Source organism: Argiope bruennichi, chromosome X1 (assembly GCF_947563725.1).
Source record: "Argiope bruennichi chromosome X1, qqArgBrue1.1, whole genome shotgun sequence".
Taxonomy (NCBI): Eukaryota; Metazoa; Arthropoda; class Arachnida; order Araneae; family Araneidae; genus Argiope; species Argiope bruennichi.
In genome coordinates, this window is record NC_079162.1 from 28,448,497 (window position 1) to 28,469,769 (window position 21,273).

Genomic DNA, 21,273 nt, shown 5'->3' on the forward strand with positions numbered 1-21,273 from the left:
CTCATTCTATGAGCCAACTTCTTTCATTTATAAGCTAATATTGTCAATACCCGAATAGAAACTCCTTTAATTTGTTTGGTTACTTGAAAAATCTTTCATCTTAAGACATTTCAAGGATATTTTACAATAAAGGACAATTGTGAGATAAATTTTGCTGTTCACAAACTAGAAAGACATAAAATTTATAGGAAATTGAGCAAAATTTAAGAGTGCAACTTTTGCGCTCTAATACATATATATCTATACTTATATATAAAGCTCAATGTGTATGTGTGTGTGTGTTGGCGCTCTACAGAAAAGACTATTTGACCTACAGCTACCAAACTTGGTACATGTATACCTTAGAGGTCGGGAATGTGCACCTGGGGTCACTTTTTTGAATTTTTAATTAGAATTTTAATTATTAATTAAAAACTAACTTTCCCGCCAAAAAAATCTTTTCATTTTCCCAACGCCAAATGAGTAAGGCTTCAGTTTTTTTTCTCAACAGCTATGAGGCTAGAGTTAACATTTTTCGACCGATTATTTCAAACGATTCTGTTTATTTTTTTTAATGTTTTATACATTTAAAATTAAACATTGTTAATGAATCGATCTTTCAGATTCATTCTGAAGTACTTTTGAATTAAAATAACACCGAATAAAGGAAATTAAAAATTTCTAATCTGCATAGCGTTACCCCAACTGGCGTAGAAAAATTCACGCATTTGCATTACCGTAACTGGCGTTGAAAATTCACGCATGCGCATTGTGTTCTGATTGTTGACAATATTATCAACGGATGATTCTTGATTTAAATTATTTTTAGGTTAGTTGCATGCTTTTGTAATTAAATTCTATTTATGTTAGTTATATATTTTTTATATATGCTTGTAGTTTTAAGTATATCGTTTTTTAAGTAGTTTATTTTAACCTGTTTTCGATCGATTATTTTAAACGATTCTGTTTATTTTCTTAGTGTTTGATGCATTTAAAATTAAACATTGTTAATTAATCGATCTGCTCATGATGAATCTGAGAAAATTTTGTTGACAAATTCTTGAGATATTACATAAATTAAGATATATATTCTTTAGTGCCCATAAAGTTTAAACGCTCAATGACTCTGTTTTCAGTAATCATTTCTAATCAGTAATCATTCAGTAATCATTAATTCTTTCCACTTTAATTTAAAGCATAAATTCTACGAGAGCTAACAGAAAATTAGAGGGATACATATTACGTTATGACTGAAGGCCTTTATAATATTATGAGTGAATTATATGACTATCAAAATTTGATGTTTTAAAATATTTGGATGAAGAATCTATTAAAGTAGGAATTGCGTAAAATATTTAATTATTAAAATTTAAACGAACATTAAGATTGGTGAACCGGCTGGTCGCCAAAGGCGGCTAGTACTTATATAAAGCTCAATGTGTGTGTGTGTGTGTTGGCGCTCTACAGGCCAGACCGTTTGACCTAGAGCTACCAAATTTTGTGCATGTATACCTTGGAGGTCGGGAATGTGCACCTGGGGTCCCTTTTTTTGAATTTTTAATTAGAATTTTAATTATTAATTAAAAACTAACTTTCCGCCAAAAAAATCTTTTCATTTTCCCCACCGCCAAATGAGTAAAGCTTCAGTTTTTTTTCCCTCACACTAATGAGGCTAGGGTTAACATTTTTCGGCCGATTATTTCCAACGATTCTGTTTATTTTCTTAATGTTTGATGCATTTAAAATTCAATATTATTAATGAATCGATCTTTCGAATTCATTCTGAAGTACTTTTGAATTAAAATAAAACAGAATAAAGGAAATTAAAAATTTCTAATTTGCATAGCATTACTCCAACTGGCCTAGAAAAATTCACGCTTTTGCGTTACCATAACTGGCGTTGAAAATTCACGCATGCGCATTGTGTTCTGATTGTTGAGAACTATTTTCAACGGATTCGGACTACATTTAAATTATTTTTAGGTTAGTTGTGTGCTTTTGTAATTAAATTGTATTTATGTTAGTTAATATATTTATTGTATGTGCTTATAGTTTTAAGTATATTGTTTTTTAAGTAGTTTATTTTAACTTGTTTTCAACCGATTATTTTAAACGATTCTGTTTATTTTCTTAGTGTTTGATGCATTTAAAATTAAACATTGTTAATTTATCGATATGCTCAGGATGTATCTGAGAAAACTTTGTTGACAAATTCTTGAGATATCACATAAGATATATATTCTTTAGTACCCATAAAGTTTAAACGCTCAGTGACTCTGTTTTCAGTAATCATATTATAAAAAAAATGCTTTGTTTTAGTAAAAAATATTATTATATTAATTGCAGATTAATTCTTCCCATTTTAATTTAAAGTATAAATTCCACGGGAGCTAACAGAAAATTAGAGGGATACATATTACGTTATGACCGAAGGCCTTTATAATATAACGAGTGAATTATATGGCTATCAAAATTTGAAGTTTTAAAATATTTTGATGAAGAAGCTATTAAAGTAGGAATTGCATAAAATATTTAATTATTAAAATTTTAACGAATATTAAGATTGGCGAACCGGCTGGTCGCCAAAGGCGGCTAGTAGTATATAAATTGCAAGGGCTGAACTATCATGTTGTTGTTGAAACTTTTAGATGCCTTTCATTGTCAGCATCTACTTTTCAGTCATGATTATAAACAGTGGCTAAAATTTTCCAGAGGCATAAAATTGACTGTATTGTTGTGAAATGAATTTTCAAAAGAAGAAATGAAAATTTTCATTATTTACGACATAAAATGTGAAGATTTTGTTCAATTATAACTTGACGTCTTGCAATTTATGAGGGTTGTTCCAAAGTTTTGCCAATAATATTAACTACATGTTAAATTATTGCTTTGCCAGTAATGTATTTCGGACTTTTGAAATTAAAAATATTCAATTTTCTGTATTTAGATGACATTCAATCTACTCAATAATTATTCTATTTAATTTACGCAATATATCAATTGATCATTCTGTGTGCCTTTCAGTGAAATTCATTTTGTCAAACAATAATCAATTCAAAGTGCAAAAGAAAATGAATGTTTTTCTGTTTTATTTTTAAGGCTTCTTCAAATTCGCTAAAACAAGCGAAATATTAGCCTTACAAATGACCTGCCTTTTAAATATTTAAGCTGTAACCAATGAAAGAGAAATTGATTGAAATTTATATAAATTTCGGATAATACACCCATTTTTTTATTTCAATCTCTATTACGACTTACTTAACCCTTCTGTGCATATATATATATATATATATATATATATATATATATATATATATATATATATTTTAAATATCATTTGTATGATGAATCAGGAAATGTCTAAAAATCTTTTAAAAAAATAATTTTAATTTTGTGTTTATATTCTTTAAAAATGTATACAGATCATTTACAGGAGTAGTGATCACACAGCTACAAGACAACAAATACTTTATTAATTTACATTCTGAAAACAACCGAGCCTTCTTAAATTGGAAATATGTTTAAAAATTATATTTATTTTAGATCTTATAAAGGATTTCATTTACTAAATCAGATCCTTACTTGCTTAGACAACATGATAATACTACACAGACTTCTGTCTAAAATATACCTATTCGGAATACTCACTTTACCCCCTCTCCCCCAATACGTTTTTTGACGGAAAAACAGATTGTTTATGAATTAAAGCTAAATTTTGTGTAGAAATGTTATTTTTTAAATTTTTTGCAAAGAAATAACGCAAGTAATGCATTTCTGCATCACATCGCACTGTAGGATTGAAATAGAACTTAAAGGTTAAGTATAGTAGATTTTATTTAATGTAAGGCATTATTTTATGATCACCCTACTCACAGGGGCCTGACTGCGCTATTTTTCTCAACCCCTTCCCCAATGTATTGAGAACTAAAACAAAAAGAATGAACAACATTTTTTCCTGTCTTGTTAATATTTGCAAAAGTTTCCGTGATCCTTAATTTAACAAACTGACATTTTCCTAACAACTCATTATATATAAGTACCACCAAAAGTGCGATATTATAGGAATCTATGCAATATTTCATCAAACCTGAAAAAAAGTGCCCCAACATTAAGGCACCATAAAATAATTAATAAAAGAAACGAAACGAAATCTACCACCTGCAAAAATTTCCACGATTCCATCTTTGACCTAACAAACTGACATTTATTTAACAGCTCATTAAATACAAAATTACACAAAAAGTGTTGATATTAAATGAAACATTTACGGTACTTAAAGCATTATTCATGAAAAGAATGCCTCAACTGAGGTTAAATATTACAAGGCAGCATGAAATAAATAAAAAGAAAAAGTTAATACATTTTCCGTTATCATTTTTTCAGAAGGGTGGGGGATTTTTTTCTTTTTCTTTCTGAGTGGCGGCTTTTTAAATCAGCTGTAGTCACGCAATAAGTGTCATTCTATTGTGTCTTTCAGGCTCTGAGGGAGGGAGTTGAGGAGTAATGTGGATTTGGCTCCTGCTCGCACTTATACCATCCACGCGAGGTAAGTTAGGTCTAAACACCATCTGTTGTTTTCTTTCAGTCTGTAACCAGTATTGTTTTCGAAAATTCCGTTTCGCAGCTGTTTCATGTTACTAAGAGTTTTTTTTTTTTATTAAGTACTTTTTTTTTGTTTTTTTATTGGAATAACTATCGATTTACTTTTTCTGCTCCATGAGTGAGTTCTAAGAAATGATTCTGTAACTACTTTCTTATAAAAATGGAATCTAGTTAATATATGAAGGAAGAAAATAAGGTTAAATTGAATTTAATTAATTATTTTGATACTGTCTACTAGCATGTTCCATGATATTGCAATATAAAAGAAAAACGTAGTCAGTGGAATTTTGTTATAATTAGTTTTATTTTTATAGAGGATTATTAAAAATTGAGACCAGTACTCAAATTATGAAGATTTTGACGTTGGATATATTATTAAAACGCGTCTGTAAAAATATGTATAACAAAGAGACATAGTTACAATATCTAAGATTGTATAACCCACATAATAAATAGAGCATTAAACTTAAACTATTCTAAATGGTCCGATCCTTGGTTCAAGCAAAGTAATGCTACATTATAGAAGATAAATACATTCACACTACCGCACCATAATAAGACCGAAGAAAAAGAGCTTATTTACATTTATATAAGTGATAAAAGAAAAATAACAAAAGCAAATAAAGCAGCTCAATTTGATGTGTCAGTCACTTACCGCTGCATTCTTATGTATACATACAGGGTGTTTATAAAGTCCCGGACCCATTTTGATGTTTAATAACTCATAAAATAATAAAAATAGATTTAAATTAATAACATAAATGGTTAAATAGACTCAAAAAGTTTCATGACCCTTGTCAATGAACTTCCACGTGTGCCCCCTTCGTCGCACGGAGAATATCAAGTTGATAGTCAATTTCACGCCAGGTAGCGACAAGCATGTCGGCATCCACAGAGCCATTTGCGCACTTTATGGCGATTAACAATGCCAGAAACATGAAAGGATGCTTCATCGGAGAACATTATGCTCTTCAGAAAATCAGCAGCATCTTCTATCCTCCTTAGCATATCTGTTGCAAAGGCCATCCTCCTAGGTCTATCGTTAGGTTCCAAAACTTGAACAATTTGAACTTTGTATGCATGCAGTCTTAATTTTTTCTTAATAACCTTGTACACCGTCGAAATTGGCATATCCAATTCTGTTGCCGCTGATCTCACAGATATTCTAGGATTGTGTAAAAATGTCTCTCTGACACGCTCAACATCAAAATCACTTGTGCAAGGACGTCTGGAACGTTTCTTATCTTCGATACTTCCAATTTCTAGAAAATTCTTTTTCCACCGCAAGATGCTGTTTTTGGATGGAGGATCTTTTTGGTAAATTCTTCTGAAATTTCTCTGTGCTTGCACTATCGATTTCATTTCTATGAACCACCATAAAATCTGTGCTTTCTCTTGTGGTGTATGCATTCTCCTTAATATCCGCTCGAATAAAACATCACATACAAAAGTACTACATAGAACAAACACATCAAAAGTAAACATAACATTGCAATAGTTGACAAAAACAAAAGAGAGAAAAATGCAATTAATAAGCAGACAATATTTAGAAAAGTACAGATATTTAGACTGGAAAATGAAATTATCTGAAATTAACCACACGCGCAGACGATATTTACAAAAGTAAAAATATTCAAACCTGAAAAGGAAAATATATGAGTTATTCCATCAATAAATGTCATAAGTGTGTTTATATCTTTATTATTTTATGAGTTATTAAACATCAAAATGGGTCCGGGACTTTATAAACACCCTGTATATAAATAGAAATGGCAAATTACAGATTCATTGTCATCGCTTGTCATACATTGCCCTAGACAATCCTGATCTTGATATATAACTAACTTAATTGAATTCAAAATTTCCATTAACTTTTGCTTTCTTTATTCTGACCTCAGTTTCTTTGAAAAAGTTATATTGTTCTTTAAATTCTGAAATCTTCAAAAATATTGTTAACTTTTTTTCTGAAAATTAATTAAGTTAAATTAAATTAAATTCCTCAAGCGATTTCTTTGATTTTTTATGGCTAAATAAAACAGCCAGTATTTTAGAGTGCAGAATTTGCAGTATGTTTATTTATTTACTATTATTACTTATATCGAAAATTTTAAGTTTTGTTTGTTATGGAAGGAGGAATGAATTAATTGGAATGAGAGAAAAAATTCCATAATTCTCACTTCCAAATTTTGATTTCTTTTTATTTTCTGTAATTTTTTTGAGGTTTTAGTACATAGGCTTTCCACAAATTAAGCTTTCCCAACTCCCCGTGCAGAGTGCTATATGAATCATAACAACATGAAATTTGGAGGGCAGAGATTCCAGATTATTTGCTCAAGATTTATTGAAAAAAATTTAGTTGGTCTCCGAATCTCTATCAACTTATTGAAAACAACCTGTAACATTGTCTTATCTGAAAGACAGCATTATTTGGCAAGAACGTGGGTTCAACGAAAATGTATTGCGTTTCTTTAAGGAGTACCTACAGTGTTTTATGAATGGAAAGCCTTGTGATCCACGGGACTCATTAGGGAGATATGTAGAGTGTTTTGTCGCTCTGTAGCTCCATCTATTAGCGACTTCTTATACTAATGTTTTTCCGATAAATCTCGAGTGCATGATCCGTCCAAATTTCGTCTCATTTTGATCCATACAATTACTTGTGCTGCCCTCTGAATTGGGAAGTTTAATTGAAACAACCTGGTATATTATAAGGTCTTTCGTCTGCTGTATTTATTTATTTATGTGTGAACTGGAACATTTATGAATATATTTATTCTAATTTAAATGAAATGCTTCGAAATACAAGAATCTAAAGCTTTCGTGTGCAGTTTAAATTAGCTGTAATTTGTAAGTATATACGTCAGAGAAAACCTGAAAAATAGATTAAAAATTCTTATGAAAAATTCTTATGAATTTCTAGTGACATAAAAATTCTTTATGTCACTAGAAACCTTATTTTTAGAGATATTTAACATAAAAATATTTTATATTTTAGAAACATTATTGAATATTTACTTAACCGGTATGTAAAGAGGACTATGTACTTTATTTAAATTCACCAGAATAATTCAAAATACAGAGAAAAACGAGAGTTCATTTGAGTTTCTTTTTCTTGTTTTAGGCTCTGAATTTCTTTGGGCAACAGAGTTTAGTTCATCCAAGCGAAGAACATGTTTATTTTCTGTTTTAGTAAAATGCAAATAACTAGCAAGTTAAATAATTAAAAAATTTTTTTGAAAAGATGAAATAAAAAACATGACTCATCAAGTTTTTTATTATACATTTAAAAATTCTTTCTATTCTTATGCTTACAAAAATATAACTATTTTAAATTGCAAATTAAATTTATACATTTTTTTTTTAATATTGAAGCTACAATCACTTAATCATACAAAAGGAAAATAAAATAAAAATAAACAGAAGCATGAAAATATATTTGATTATATGAGGAAAGGGTACTTCACCATTATTATTTTTTTTTTCTTTTCAGTGAGGGCAGAATACTTTATTTCAGCTGGAGAAACTTTCACAATTTTGTCAGGAGATATTGAAGTGCTTTATGGCATTCCTTCCTCTGCTCCAAAACTCCGACTGCAACTGGTACAAATTGGGATCAACGATGAAAAACTTATCGCGAAACGTGATGTACCAGAAAAGTTTACAAAAGGAAGAATTGTTTTCCCTTGCGGTACTTTTGAAAAAGCAGGGCTCTTTGTTTTCCGGCTCCTCACAGTTAAGCAGGTATAGCATTTTTTAAATATTTGAATAATTTGCAATATTTCAACTTATTAAAATTCTCGCCTCTCTTTGAAGATTATTCTTATTTGAGCATTATATATAATAAAGACGCTCGAGATTTTATTTTGGCTTGACTACAGATTCAAAGGAGATGTGCTACAAAATTGTTTGATTTTTGGAGTTTTTTTGGTACATGGTTCATTCTTGGCTAAATTGCTCCTCACATATATCGAAATTCAATTACAGTGAAACTAAATTTTAAAAAAATCACTGAAACCTTTAATAAATTAATTCTTAATTCAATTCAACTTAATTTCAAAAGGAAGACATACTTCAGGAATCATAGCTGAATTGTCATCCAATCAGGAAGATAAAAATTGTTATATCTTTGTTATAAAAAATATATATATAAGTTATTTTTTTCTTCTATTTTTCAGTAATCGCGGGGACAAAATACTTGTCCTTTGCATATTTCGAATCTCTGAAAAACTCGGATGTCCTCACTATGAATGCTTATTAATAAAATTTATATTTCAGTTTTAAAAGCATTAAAAGTTGCCTGTGTGCCACAGAAACTAATTGTTTGCTTTTTTAGATATACAGGGTGTTCATTAAGGAATATCCCAAATTCGCAGGGCTATTTAAAGAAAATAAAACAAAGTACAAGTATTGTTATAAAAAATAGCAGCTGAAGTTTCAATTCAAAACATTTATGAGTGTTCAATGTTCCAGAAAATACGAATGATATCAAGGCAGTTCGATAACTTATCCCAAACCTTTTTCAGTATATCTGGTGTGACGCTTTGAAAGGATGCAGATATGAGGGGTTTTAAGTTCATCAACGCCAATTGGTAGCGGTGGAATAAACACCTGCTGTTTGATATAGCCCCAGAAAAAAGCATCGAATATCACCATACATGTATATCAACAGCCTTTCAAAGCTTAACACCAGACATGCTAAAAAATGTGGGATAAATTATCATACAGCTTCAATGTCGTTCGCATTTCAGGAGGGATTCACATTTAACATTTATAACTAAGTTAAATTTAAACCTTGAACTCTTATTTTTAATTTTCAATAAACAACAAGGTAGTGCTCTGCTTTGTTTTCTTTTAATATTTCTGCAAATTTGGGATATTCATTTATGGACATGCTGTATAAATTGCATTGCTTTATTCCCAAATAAACGTAATTTTAGCAACAGGTTGCTATTGTTGATGTTTTTAAAGATTCTGAAGAATAATAAAAATTCCCAGTCCACGTTATTTTATCAATTGCTTCGAAATCATTGAGATTGAAGGTATAAATGTATAAATAAAAATGCATGAAAAAACATAATGAATTCCTCTCCTAGATATGCTCTTAGGAGCATTACATCACTCAGTATAATTTGAATTTCTATCAGACATTACTATTATATTATTCAGTATAATTTGAATTCCAGATTTATCTAATACTACCACTAAGGTAGTATTAGATAAATCTATTTTAGAGGGTCATATCTGCTGTAAGAATGGAGATAAAACCACGTGAGATTATTGAGCGACCCTCATGTTATAAATTTCTTGACTTGCAATTTAATTAAATCCCCAATTAAATCCTTTTTAAAACATTTATTGTTATTAACTTAAACTTGACATTTGAGATTTTACTCTTGTGGAAATGATTTTGTCTTTTAAATAAATTATCACTTCGACTTAATAATAGATTTAAAATTCAAAAATTGTATAATTCATAAGTAATGAATCATTGCATAATAAGAAGTTAAAGCCAGAGCTTAAATCAAATGATTTTATCGTGGTTAGAATGGTATATCGTGATAACTATTATTATATCCTTTTTATATAATCATTACGATAATTTTAATTATTAGAACTTTAAGCTGAATATAACATAAAAAAAAAGAAGACAGACATTTTTTTTATAAAATTGATTAAAATACAAGAAGCTTGTAATATTTGCTGCATGAGAAAATATGTAGGTGGTTTGTTCTAGTTAAGCCATACATTTTAAGAATAAATTCTAATACCGAAATGCATTATTTTTTTTCTTTTTAGGATAGGATAATGGCTCAGACTAAAACTATCGATGTACGCTGGCCTTCTGTGACGGTTCATGTTCCCTTGATGGTGGAAACGTATAGTTCTAATGTTATAGTTCAATTATACGTTGAACCCCTGAAATGTAAACCTCGAAGTAGTTTTACGACGTATGTTGATCTTGTTTATCAAGGAGCTGTTCAAACTTCCTGGCATGAACCGACAGTTCTCACCAGCAAGGAATTGACTGGTTGGATGTGGAATTCAGCTTTTGATGTTGTACTTGACTGTGAATTTTTCGACAGAGCGGGAAACTATACAGTAAGAAATATTTCGGTATTATGTGTTTAATTATGCTTTTTATAAAAAGAAAAGGTGTTTTTTTTTTTACCTATACGCTTTTATTTATCTTGACTTCTTTTATATTTATGAAGATGGAATTATTTTAATCCATTTTTTTTTCACTCACTTACTGATGTACTAGAGCAGGGACTCCCTAAACTGTGGGTCGGTTGAGGCAAGGTCTTGAAGTAGTATATGCGTCTTTCCACAATTTGTAAAAATGTAACGTGGGCTTAAAATCTTCATAAAGCCATACATAAGAAATATGTTTTTGTAAAATTATATTTAATAATAAAATGTTTTTTTTTCCTTTAAAAAAATCTCCATTTTGGCACATAGGCCCACTTTCGTGTAAAAAAGTGTGCCGTTCGTCTCTGAAAACATTTCTTGTGCAGAGGATGAAGTCGTCTCAATCGCGATTTCGGTTTCTAAAAATTAAGTCGAAATATTAAAAGTTAGGGAATATCTGTACTAGAGTTTTGGCATTTGCAATAGTTGTGTGTTCCCGATGACAATATTTTAATGTTGTAAGAATGAATTTTCAACTAATCTACTGGTATTAATTAAATTTTGATTCAATTAAGGAGTGCTATCTGGTTTTGAAGTTGAGGAAAAGTTTTTGAGGATTCCATAACATTTATAGGTATGAGTTATGAAATGTATTAAAAATTAAAAAATAAGAAACAATAAAAATAAAAAAGTTTTTAAAAACACTTATTATACGTACAGACAATAACTTGGTGGTAAGGTCTCGACTTCGGAAGATTTCAGGTTCGAAACCCGTTTCCACCGAAGAACTGTCGTGTAAGCTGGCCTGATGCCCGTTAAATCTGTCGGGGAGGGGGGCAAACGTCCTCGTGCTGTGTGGTGAGGAAATTTGGGGAGCTGGGGGTGCCATCTTAGGTGTCGTCCTTGGCATCTGACTACGATTCAAAATTACGACGTCTGTCCTAAAATAGCCCTAGTGTTACTTTGAAACGGGACGTTAATAAAATCTAAAGCTGAACTAAACTATTTGTAAATACAGAAAAAAAAAAGAAAAAAGACATGGACTTGAGAGCAAAAGTGACTTAATAAAATATTAAAATGAAACTATACCGCATTGGATATTGTGATAATGCAAGGAGATTATTAAACATATATTAAAAATCAAAATGTTCTATAAGTGAGATTAAAATTTTAATTTGCTTTGAGTGTTTCTGACAGCTCCCGATGATTCTAAATCTTTGTCTTGATGATCATGTTTCTAGCAAAAGTATTTTCTAATATTTAGTGCTTTAATAATAATAATTAAAAAAAAACATTGTGCTTTTAACGTTTATTCTTATCTTGTCTCACTTTGTTTTAAGCTGCATTCGATTTTTTGAGTGGGAATACCCAAATAATTTTAACATTGTAATGAAAAAATAAAAGAATCCATAGAATTGTTATACTAAACTGCCATTATCTATTTAAACAGGATGATAATACACTATTCATAGTAAAAGTTGATAAGAAAGATACTTCAAATGCATACTTTTTAAAATTATAATAATTTTCTCAGATTTCTGAACGTGAACTACATAAGTACTTGCAAGTAAAAAATGGGTAATACAGGGCAATTGATTCAAAATTGGAACATATATATTGTTTCCCAAGACAAAGTATAGCTATATTAAAAAAAGGGATATTTGTTCATTTTACCGTAAACTTAGATTACACTATAAAAAATATGACCTACCAATTAAATAGTGCTTTGAAAAGTTGAAAGGCACTTGTTTTTCAGAACAGTCATATTACCACTACTATTTCGAAGGATGACTACAGAAAAGCAGTCACTTTAGTCAAAATAGTGCGATTTCTTTTTTGATAACTCTGGATATATTCTAAATCTTTTACTTACTGCTAATATTACACTACTTTTAAGGCTAGAGTATTGGATGAAAACAGAAAAGTGCTTCTCTTTTTTTTAACGCTTTGGAACACAAAATCTGTCAGCTCTTTCAGCCGCCTGCAGGTTATCTTATATTTATCTTCCTTCGTTAATAATCAATCTGGCCATTAGAAATGGAATGAAACAATAAAACTGCCGACTAAAATGGTCTGTAACGTTATTAGGGACAACACGAATTAACAATGAAGGACATGAAATTCTTATTGTTTAATGTTATGACAATTTTACCAGTCATTGTTAATAGGTTTCATAATTCATTATTAAAATTTAATAAATTATCTTAATCAATTTTCTCCAGTTTATTACCAGATGATGCTTTTAGTACAAAATCCAAATTAAATTAAAAAATCAATCTATTAATTACTGATTCTGATTATATTAAAATATTGTACTGCCATCGGAACACATACCTGAACATAATTTCAAAACTAATTTATCGAGAAAAGTATAAACAATCAATAATAAAATTCCATCTTTGCAAATATGAAGCAAGTTAAGCCTTCTAAACCTGTAACTTGTAGTTGTTATATTGCTGCATTGTCCGTAATGAAACGATAGATATTTACTCTTTGTAAAATTACAAAAGATTTTAGCAGAAATTTGTTATGACGTATTCTTTTCAGGTCCATGTCAGAACTGATATTCCTCATACACCTGAAGTAGCTATGAGTGACACAATTCTCGTCATGTGGAGTCATCGATATTCCGTTAGCGTAGCAAAGAGCTCTGTTCAACCTTGTGACGGCAGCCTCTCTGTAATCTACCATTATCCAAGATGCATTTTGGACCAGGATAGAATACGGGTTTATGGAAAAGCTCCCAGAGGTCCACTGAAGTACATTCGAGAAAGTCGGATAGAAAATGGCAAACATTCCACTAAACTTTCTTGCGATATCTTCCAAGATGAATTCCAAGAATACTGTTTCAGTTTTGTCAGTATTGCACGGAACGGCGCCGTGTTTGATTTGAAAACTCACTGTCTTCCAACCCTTACTGACAGTAGTAAGCTCATCGTTTTTATTTCAGTATCACCAGCTCACGTTATAAATGTCACAGTGCATATCACATAACATACAACTGCGTGTTTTGCTATGTTCCCTTGTCCTTTTCTTTTAAGTTGCACGATAAAGGCTAAATTTAAATTGATGCGGGCCACTGGCCACATATCACGTGAACTTCAATATGTCCCTTTTTAGCTTTCTCTTGATTATATTTAAGATTCTTTACTCAGGTAATTAACATTGCCGTGAATATATTCTAATTCTTAATATTTATTTTATATCTATATAAATATTGTACAGAGCATAAGAAAGATAATTTTAAAATCATATGTGTATTTGTTTGAAAAACGAATCCTACATGATATATTTTTAAAGTAAACTTAACTTAATTTATTTTGTGCAAATTCTTTGATTGTTCGAAAAGTTTTCGTCTTTTTCCGAAGGCTTTCACGGTCCTCTGAAGGAACACCAAATTGCTTTTATCAACCTTTGAAATATTTAAATATTTTCTGAAAAACAATGCTGTCGTCAATATTTTTTTCTGTTCACTATCGACATTAATATAATTGTGTTTCCTTGGTATGGGAGGAAATGCGAAGAACTGAAAGTGCATTTTCGGCGTTTCATGCTAGGCAATGAATGCAATTGAATTACTGCAATGACAAGAATGTTTTTCAAGCCACGAAACGCTAAAAAGTCCAAGCCACGACATGCTTTTCTGTTTATGGGACAATGCTCTAAGTGAAAGAGTAGCACACTGTTAGTTTGTGAAATTCGGATTGGGCATATTTAATATTTAAGAATGACAATGCTTCGATATCCCATTTATGGGTGATAACGACCAAATTAAACAACTGACCTCGAATAATCAACATAATACTAATCGTGATTCTAAGAGTCGAATTTGACCATTTATGAGCAGTTGATACTATTTAGCTTCGGTATGTCGCCAGTTAAGAGAAAAATTTACAAAGTCTCTATTTTATTTATTGTTCAAACACTACGAAAATAATCCCTCTTTGAAAAAGATGACAGCAGGCGATGATAAATAATAATATTAAATGAAAACGGGCATGGAAATATTAGAGTGAAATGCAGTTAAGCACCTCAAAAGTCAATATGCATTTCCTGAAAGTTATACTCTGTTGCTTGTGAGATTGGAAGGGCACTGTCTATTACTAGCTAGTACCATCTAACCAAATTAGGTTAAATATAGTGGCCTGGTGGACAATTTGCAGCAAGTCATTAACCAGAAGCGCCCATAATTGTCCAACCGTAAAGGGGTTGTCTTTCATAAGGATCACCTAACGGCATTTATGTCTGATTAAGGAAGTTGTAAGAGCTTTGCGAGAAATGCTATCTGGTCTTGAATTAACCAGAAGCGCCCATAATTGTCCAACCGTAAAGGGGTTGTCTTTCATAAGGATCACCTAACGGCATTTATGTCTGATTAAGGAAGTTGTAAGAGCTTTGCGAGAAATGCTATCTGGTCTTGAATATTATCGTGACATTAGCCTTCGGAAAATCATACTTTCCCTCTTTACAAAATTCATTATAGAAAAAATAAATAAATCTGGAGGTCTGTAAGCGGCATTTTAAGCAAATATTTTAGAGATAGCCAAGAATATTTTGTGAAAGTGGAAAAATGAAACTTACCAAAAAATGTCAAATCATTATCAAATAAAATGGGGCCACTTTCAGTGCAAACAATTATATTCGATTTCTCCCTCTCCAAAAATAATCAGCGGAGACTTTCATAACATCTCAATATATCACAAGTAAAACCATATCTGAACTAGATTAAAAACGTAACACGAATTGGGTACCAGGCTATATATAAGTAACACTATCTGTTTCAGCGACATGCCATTTATTGAAAAAACAGTCTTATTCATAAATCAAATTTTGCTTATTTTAGAATTGCGTAAATTTTTAGTTATAGGATAAAAATGAGAGTGAATCTCTCGCCATAACTCTTTGTGTTCAATTTACACTTTAGTAAAAAAAAAAAAAAAAAAAGTGAGAGAGAGAGAGATTTTTATTTTTTTTACTTCCAAAACAGATATTTTAATAACTTTTTTAATATCTGGCTAATTATTAATTCTAAATATTAAACATTTGATACCATTAAAATATTAGTAGTTTGATAGCTTATATTCCAGTACTTGTGGTATCATAGAATATATTTCGGATGAAAAATGTGAAAACGAAAAATATTTTTAAATAGAGCATTTTCGAAGATTATACTTAATAAAATCTTTGAGTTAAATTAAAAACAGGGTTATCTATCTAAAACGCAACTCAAGCGCCGAAGCTATTAGCAGCGATAACGAAATGACCTTGCGATCAGAAGCTCAGGACAGGAATGCTCAATTTATTTATTAAATACTCGGCATGTCAGTGAATGATGCAAAAACAGTAATATGCTTATGAATGTGAAAGACAATACGAAACATAAACATAGTTTTCTCTCTATAATAAGCGATTTGTATTCTCAAAATAAATAATTAAATAGATAAACAAAGAAAAATAAAAAAAATCCTGCATACTAAGAAATAAATAGAAATAAATAAATTAAAAAATGTCAATTATTTCGCTGCAAAAAAAAAAAAAAAAAAAAAAAAAAAACGTAAATCGTAGCAGATCTTTGAAAAAAACACTGAAAACATAATTCGCTCCATTCCAAATACGATGTTCAAAAAATTAGTCAATATAACTCATCGAGCAAAAGTTTGTGGCGGTGCCAAAGATGGCCTTTTTGAATACTTAATGTAATAATTTTTTGTATTTTTATGAACATTAAAGAATATTTTTCTTTTGTTTCCTATTTTTTTTTTATTTTCTTGTATGCAAAAAGAAAATATTGCAATTGTCAAAAAATTCGAACCCGATATTTTAACAATCTCTCTGAATACGAAAAACACATTTTAGGAATTATGCCTGTCGGTCTATGAACACGACAAATTAAAATCGCTGTAAGCTTGATGAATGAAATTTGATAAATGATCTTTATCAAATTTCGCTACGACGTTCTGTATTAAATTTCGAACCAAATCCATCAAAGGGTTGATCGTCTGTCGATCTGTACTTTTGTGTACATGTTTGAAAAGCTGAAAACTTCAACGACTTAGATAAATGCACCAGTTATTTCATAGTATGTAAAGAGTAAATTTTTATCTAATTTTGAACCAAATCTTTCAAAATATTGACCGTTTGTTGGTCTGTATTTTCTCATGTATATAAACGCGATAATTCAAAAACTTAATGAATTCAATTCATGAAATTTGGTATGTGACATTAAGACTACAATTGTAGTTCTATGTCAGATTGTGGTTTTCGTCGGCTGGAAAAAAAAGTTTCCAAAATACATATTCCATTTTATGTTATTTGTGTATTAACCGCATATCAAGGATAAATCGCCAATAATCAACAAATATCTCATGCTAGATTCAGTAAAGCCACAATAGCCTCGCGCCAAAAATCAGCATTTCATAGCTATTGTTCGTCAATGCACGATTGCCGGTTTTTTTTACTATAATAGAAAACACACATGTGTGGGACTGTGATTATAAAAATCTGTGCCCTCATGGTATTCATGTCCCACAATTTTTTTAGGTCCACAATTTTATGCAGGGGTAGGAGGATAGTCCCTAAACTAAAGAATATATGAGAAAGTTTTGGAAAGAATACTATCCTGGTTTGCATTACATTTTAAATGCATGACCTTGTTATTAAACAGTTATTTGATTCTCCGTAGATTTCTTTCAACATTTCTGAAATTCGTTTATGGAAAACGCACTCGAACGCACTTGAATTCAGAAGTTTCAGAAATTTACTGTCATATTAATCGTGAATTACTTACGAGATAAAAGATAAACTTTATTGATTAATTCAAAGTCTTTTACATCAGCATAATTACATCATATATATAATCAGATGATAAAGAAAATGAAATTTATGCAAAATCGTAAACATTAGATGGTGAAAAAAATATATTACATAATTTATCATAACAATCCGAATTTTTGTATTCACTTACAATGATAGTTTGAAGATAAATTTGAAAGCCACATAAAACCGGGCATTCATGAGGATACATTATTTCATAATAATATTTTTTTAAGTAAATAAAAATAAATTTCACCAACCGAAACATTTAAAAGTTTTTCATATCTTGTATATAATTATATGATTTAGATATTTTTTATCTTATATATATACACACACACGCATTGTCACTCAAAAAAGTATTGGGACACTTGGCATGAATAACTACAAAGTTATTCATAAAACTGTTTATCACATTATAATAAAAACGAAATGAATCAAGAAATCTTTTGAACAGTTTGTAAGGAAAACCTTTGTTGTACAGTTTGTAAGGAAAATTTTGTTGGTATTTTAGAATTAGAATTTGATATAGCTTTTCAAATACAATTCAAAGGCAAATAGGAGTAAAAAAAAGTATTGGGGCACTTTTGAAATGAGAAATTCAACAAATATATAGCGCATCAGTGGAATTGAATTTACTACCATTTTTTTTAGACTATAATTTTAAGCATAAATGTTTCCACAGATAAGTTTATCTATAGAAAAAATGGCGTGAAACAAAGATAATCGGTTGATGTGCGAAATCATGTAATAAGTCATTGGGAAAATGGAAAATAAGTTCGCTGTATAGGACATATCTTGAAATTGCGTAAGTCTATTGTTTTTAGCACTATTCACAGGTTTAAGAAAACAAATAGTATTGAAAACAAGCAAAGATCTGCGCCTCCAAGGACATATAATGAACGTGAAGAGAGGAGGATTATGAAAAATGTTTATTTTAATCCAAGAATTAGTACAGTAAAATTGATTCTGCAATATAAAAGTAAGTTCGGAAAATCTGTAAATCTTGAAACTGTCCGAAATGTTTTAAGAAAACATAAATATCATGGCAGAGTACCTCAAAGAAAGTCCTACATCAGCAAAGCAAATCGACAAGCTAGGCTGGCATGTAGGTAATGCAGCCAAGAGAATTTTAAGAAAATGTAATCTTTGTTAATGAAAGCAAATAGAACATTTTCGGATCGGATGGCAAGTAGAAAGTTTGGCGGAAACCAAATACAATTATGCATGTCAAAATTTACAGTTTATTGTCAAATATGGCGATGGCAATCAAATAGTCGGGGGTTCTACAGCAAGCACTAGTGTTGGAAATTTAAACAATTTAACTAAACTTTATTGATGGTACAATGAATAAATATATCTATCTTGGAATTCTCAAGCAAAATTTAAAGCAAAGTGTGAGCAAACTGGGAATCTCAAGACATTTTAAATTGTACCAAGATAATGTCCCGAAACATATTGCTGGTATTTGCAAGTTATGGGTCCTCTACCACTGTCTTAGTGTTATTAAGATTCCTGCACAAAGTCCAGACCTTAATCCCATTGAGCATGTGTGGAATTATTTGCAGCAAACATAATATGAACATCAATTTTTTAACAAGCAAGATTTAAGAAAACACTTGATAGAAGGCCAAAATCGATGGATCATTTTGCAAAAAATTGCTCCAATTTATGCCAAATAGATTACGAGAAGTCGTAAAAAAGGAAGTGTGGCCTAATAAGATATTAACTTTTAAGTTTACATTGTTTTTCTTAATTTATTGGGAAGTGTCCCAATACTTTTCGAGCACTTTTTTTTACTTGATTTCTTTTATTTTCAATTATAACCATAATTGCATTTATATTAGAGTTTTGTTGAATTACTATGATTTGTATATGACAAAATAATATTTACTTCTTTGTTTTGGTTTCATTTGTATATTTAAGTAAAATATTATGATGAAAATCTGTAAACTAGTAGTGTGTCCCAATACTTTTTTTGCAGATAGTGTATATATATATAGAATTAAAATATCATTATATATATATATATGTTATGAACCTTTGTTGGTTCTCTTGTATAATAAAATAATTCAATAATTAGGAGGCATTATTGCGAATTGGAATGACTGGGGGCCGTGGAGTGAATGTTCAGCTACATGTGGACCTGGAGTTCAGAGTCGTTACCGGCTTTGCGTTTCTGCTACAAATAGTTCAGATTGTGTTGGTAAAGCAGTGCAGACACAACCTTGCAAAAAGGAAGAATGTCCAGGTTAGTATATAATGCTTGTTATGTATAAGTTTTAATTGGTAATAAAACTGTGAAATAAGATATTCCTGTATTATAATAAAGGTGAATAAATTTACCATCACTGAACGAGATTTGGATCTGCTTCTGTTGATGTATGTCATACTCAGACGGAGATAGTTCGTAAGTGTTATTAATTTCATTAAAAGCAGGTATGAATTCAATAACCACTTTAGCTTTTTCCTATTTAAATATGATCTAAAGTTAATTATCCTCATTTTTTTACTTCATCATAATCTGTTGTAATCATAAACTGTTTTGTATCTGAGTTATATCTATTTTCGTTGCTTCCTACGGTCGTATTAATTATTTTAAAAAACCTAGTACCCTCAACTATAATCTGATTTGTACTAAGAATATTTGTTTCAAAGCAATTAATAAAGTGGAAAGTCCTTTTGTTTTTCAAAATATTAAGCTCTTTCTCCAGTTGTTCCATCTTTGCCTTTTTAATATTTAACGAAATATAGTATGTCTCGTTACTGAAATTATTGTAATTCAAAATTTATCAACAATAGTTATTCATTTTCAAATTTATCTATCTTACTATTTTTCCTTAGCTGATCCAGAAACGACAACAGAGGAGCCTCTACATTGGGATTGTCCATGCGGATGTGAAAAAAATATAACCGAAGATCACTTAATTAAGATATTGACTTTAGAATGTGAAACTGAACCAGTCTGGATTTTGCAAGCTTGGCCTACTGGACATGTTATTGTCGAGATAAGAAATATAGTTTTTCCCTCCTCAGATTATTGGTTAACCATAAGAGATGGTAAGTCAGCTTTGGGAGCAGTTCTTGCAATAGTAGGACCCTACACAATTTCTCATCCAGTTCATTCAATTACGGAGACGGTGCGACTGGAAATTCATGCTAGCAATGTCACTTCATTTCAAGGTATAGAGATGGTGTTTCTTGCTACCCAATCAGGTAAGAAAAGTTGAAATATTAAATATAAATAAATAAAGGCATGAATTAATTAATGCCATTCAAAAATTTATTTATTTTATTTTAGTGCTTGAATAGCTAAAAATTTGTTATATGACTTATGCATGGATACTCTCATGTAACGTCATAAAATTTATTACTGACTATTAATTATAAAAAATTTCTGAAATTGTTATAATATTATTTGATATTATTATTTAAAACATCATCATAAATGCCATATGCCTTCCCCGAATATTTTCACTACTATTCCCTTTTTTTCAAAGGTCGATTACAACTTTCGGAGAAAGTGTATCATTTTTATTAATTCTTACAGCTTGAAAAAGATACCTTGCTTAGATGCTTTTTATAATAACTTTGCTATGGAAAAAAAAAGAGAGAAAGGGAAAGCAGCACTTAAAATCATTTTTATTATTATTATTTTTTACAATTCTATCCTATTTGTCATAGAGATTTCACCAGAGAACATGAATTTTATTTGACTTTTAATTTTAATTAAAATTCTTAAGGTTTCTT

The 21,273-nt window shown here is 30.2% G+C and overlaps 1 protein-coding gene across 2 annotated transcripts in view; it reads left to right on the forward strand.

The window, feature by feature from the left end:
• The window catches only part of LOC129958644 (thrombospondin type-1 domain-containing protein 1-like), a 37,844-nt gene that overhangs the window by 14,397 nt on the left and 2,174 nt on the right, over positions 1-21,273 (forward strand). For both annotated transcript variants that reach the window (XM_056071246.1, XM_056071247.1), the window contains exons 3-8: positions 4,457-4,525; positions 8,072-8,322; positions 10,378-10,680; positions 13,258-13,636; positions 19,607-19,774; positions 20,368-20,739. In XM_056071246.1, coding sequence (XP_055927221.1) covers positions 4,483-4,525; positions 8,072-8,322; positions 10,378-10,680; positions 13,258-13,636; positions 19,607-19,774; positions 20,368-20,739 — 1,516 coding nt within the window. In that variant the 5' untranslated portion in view covers positions 4,457-4,482. The remainder of the gene's footprint in view (positions 1-4,456; positions 4,526-8,071; positions 8,323-10,377; positions 10,681-13,257; positions 13,637-19,606; positions 19,775-20,367; positions 20,740-21,273) is intronic.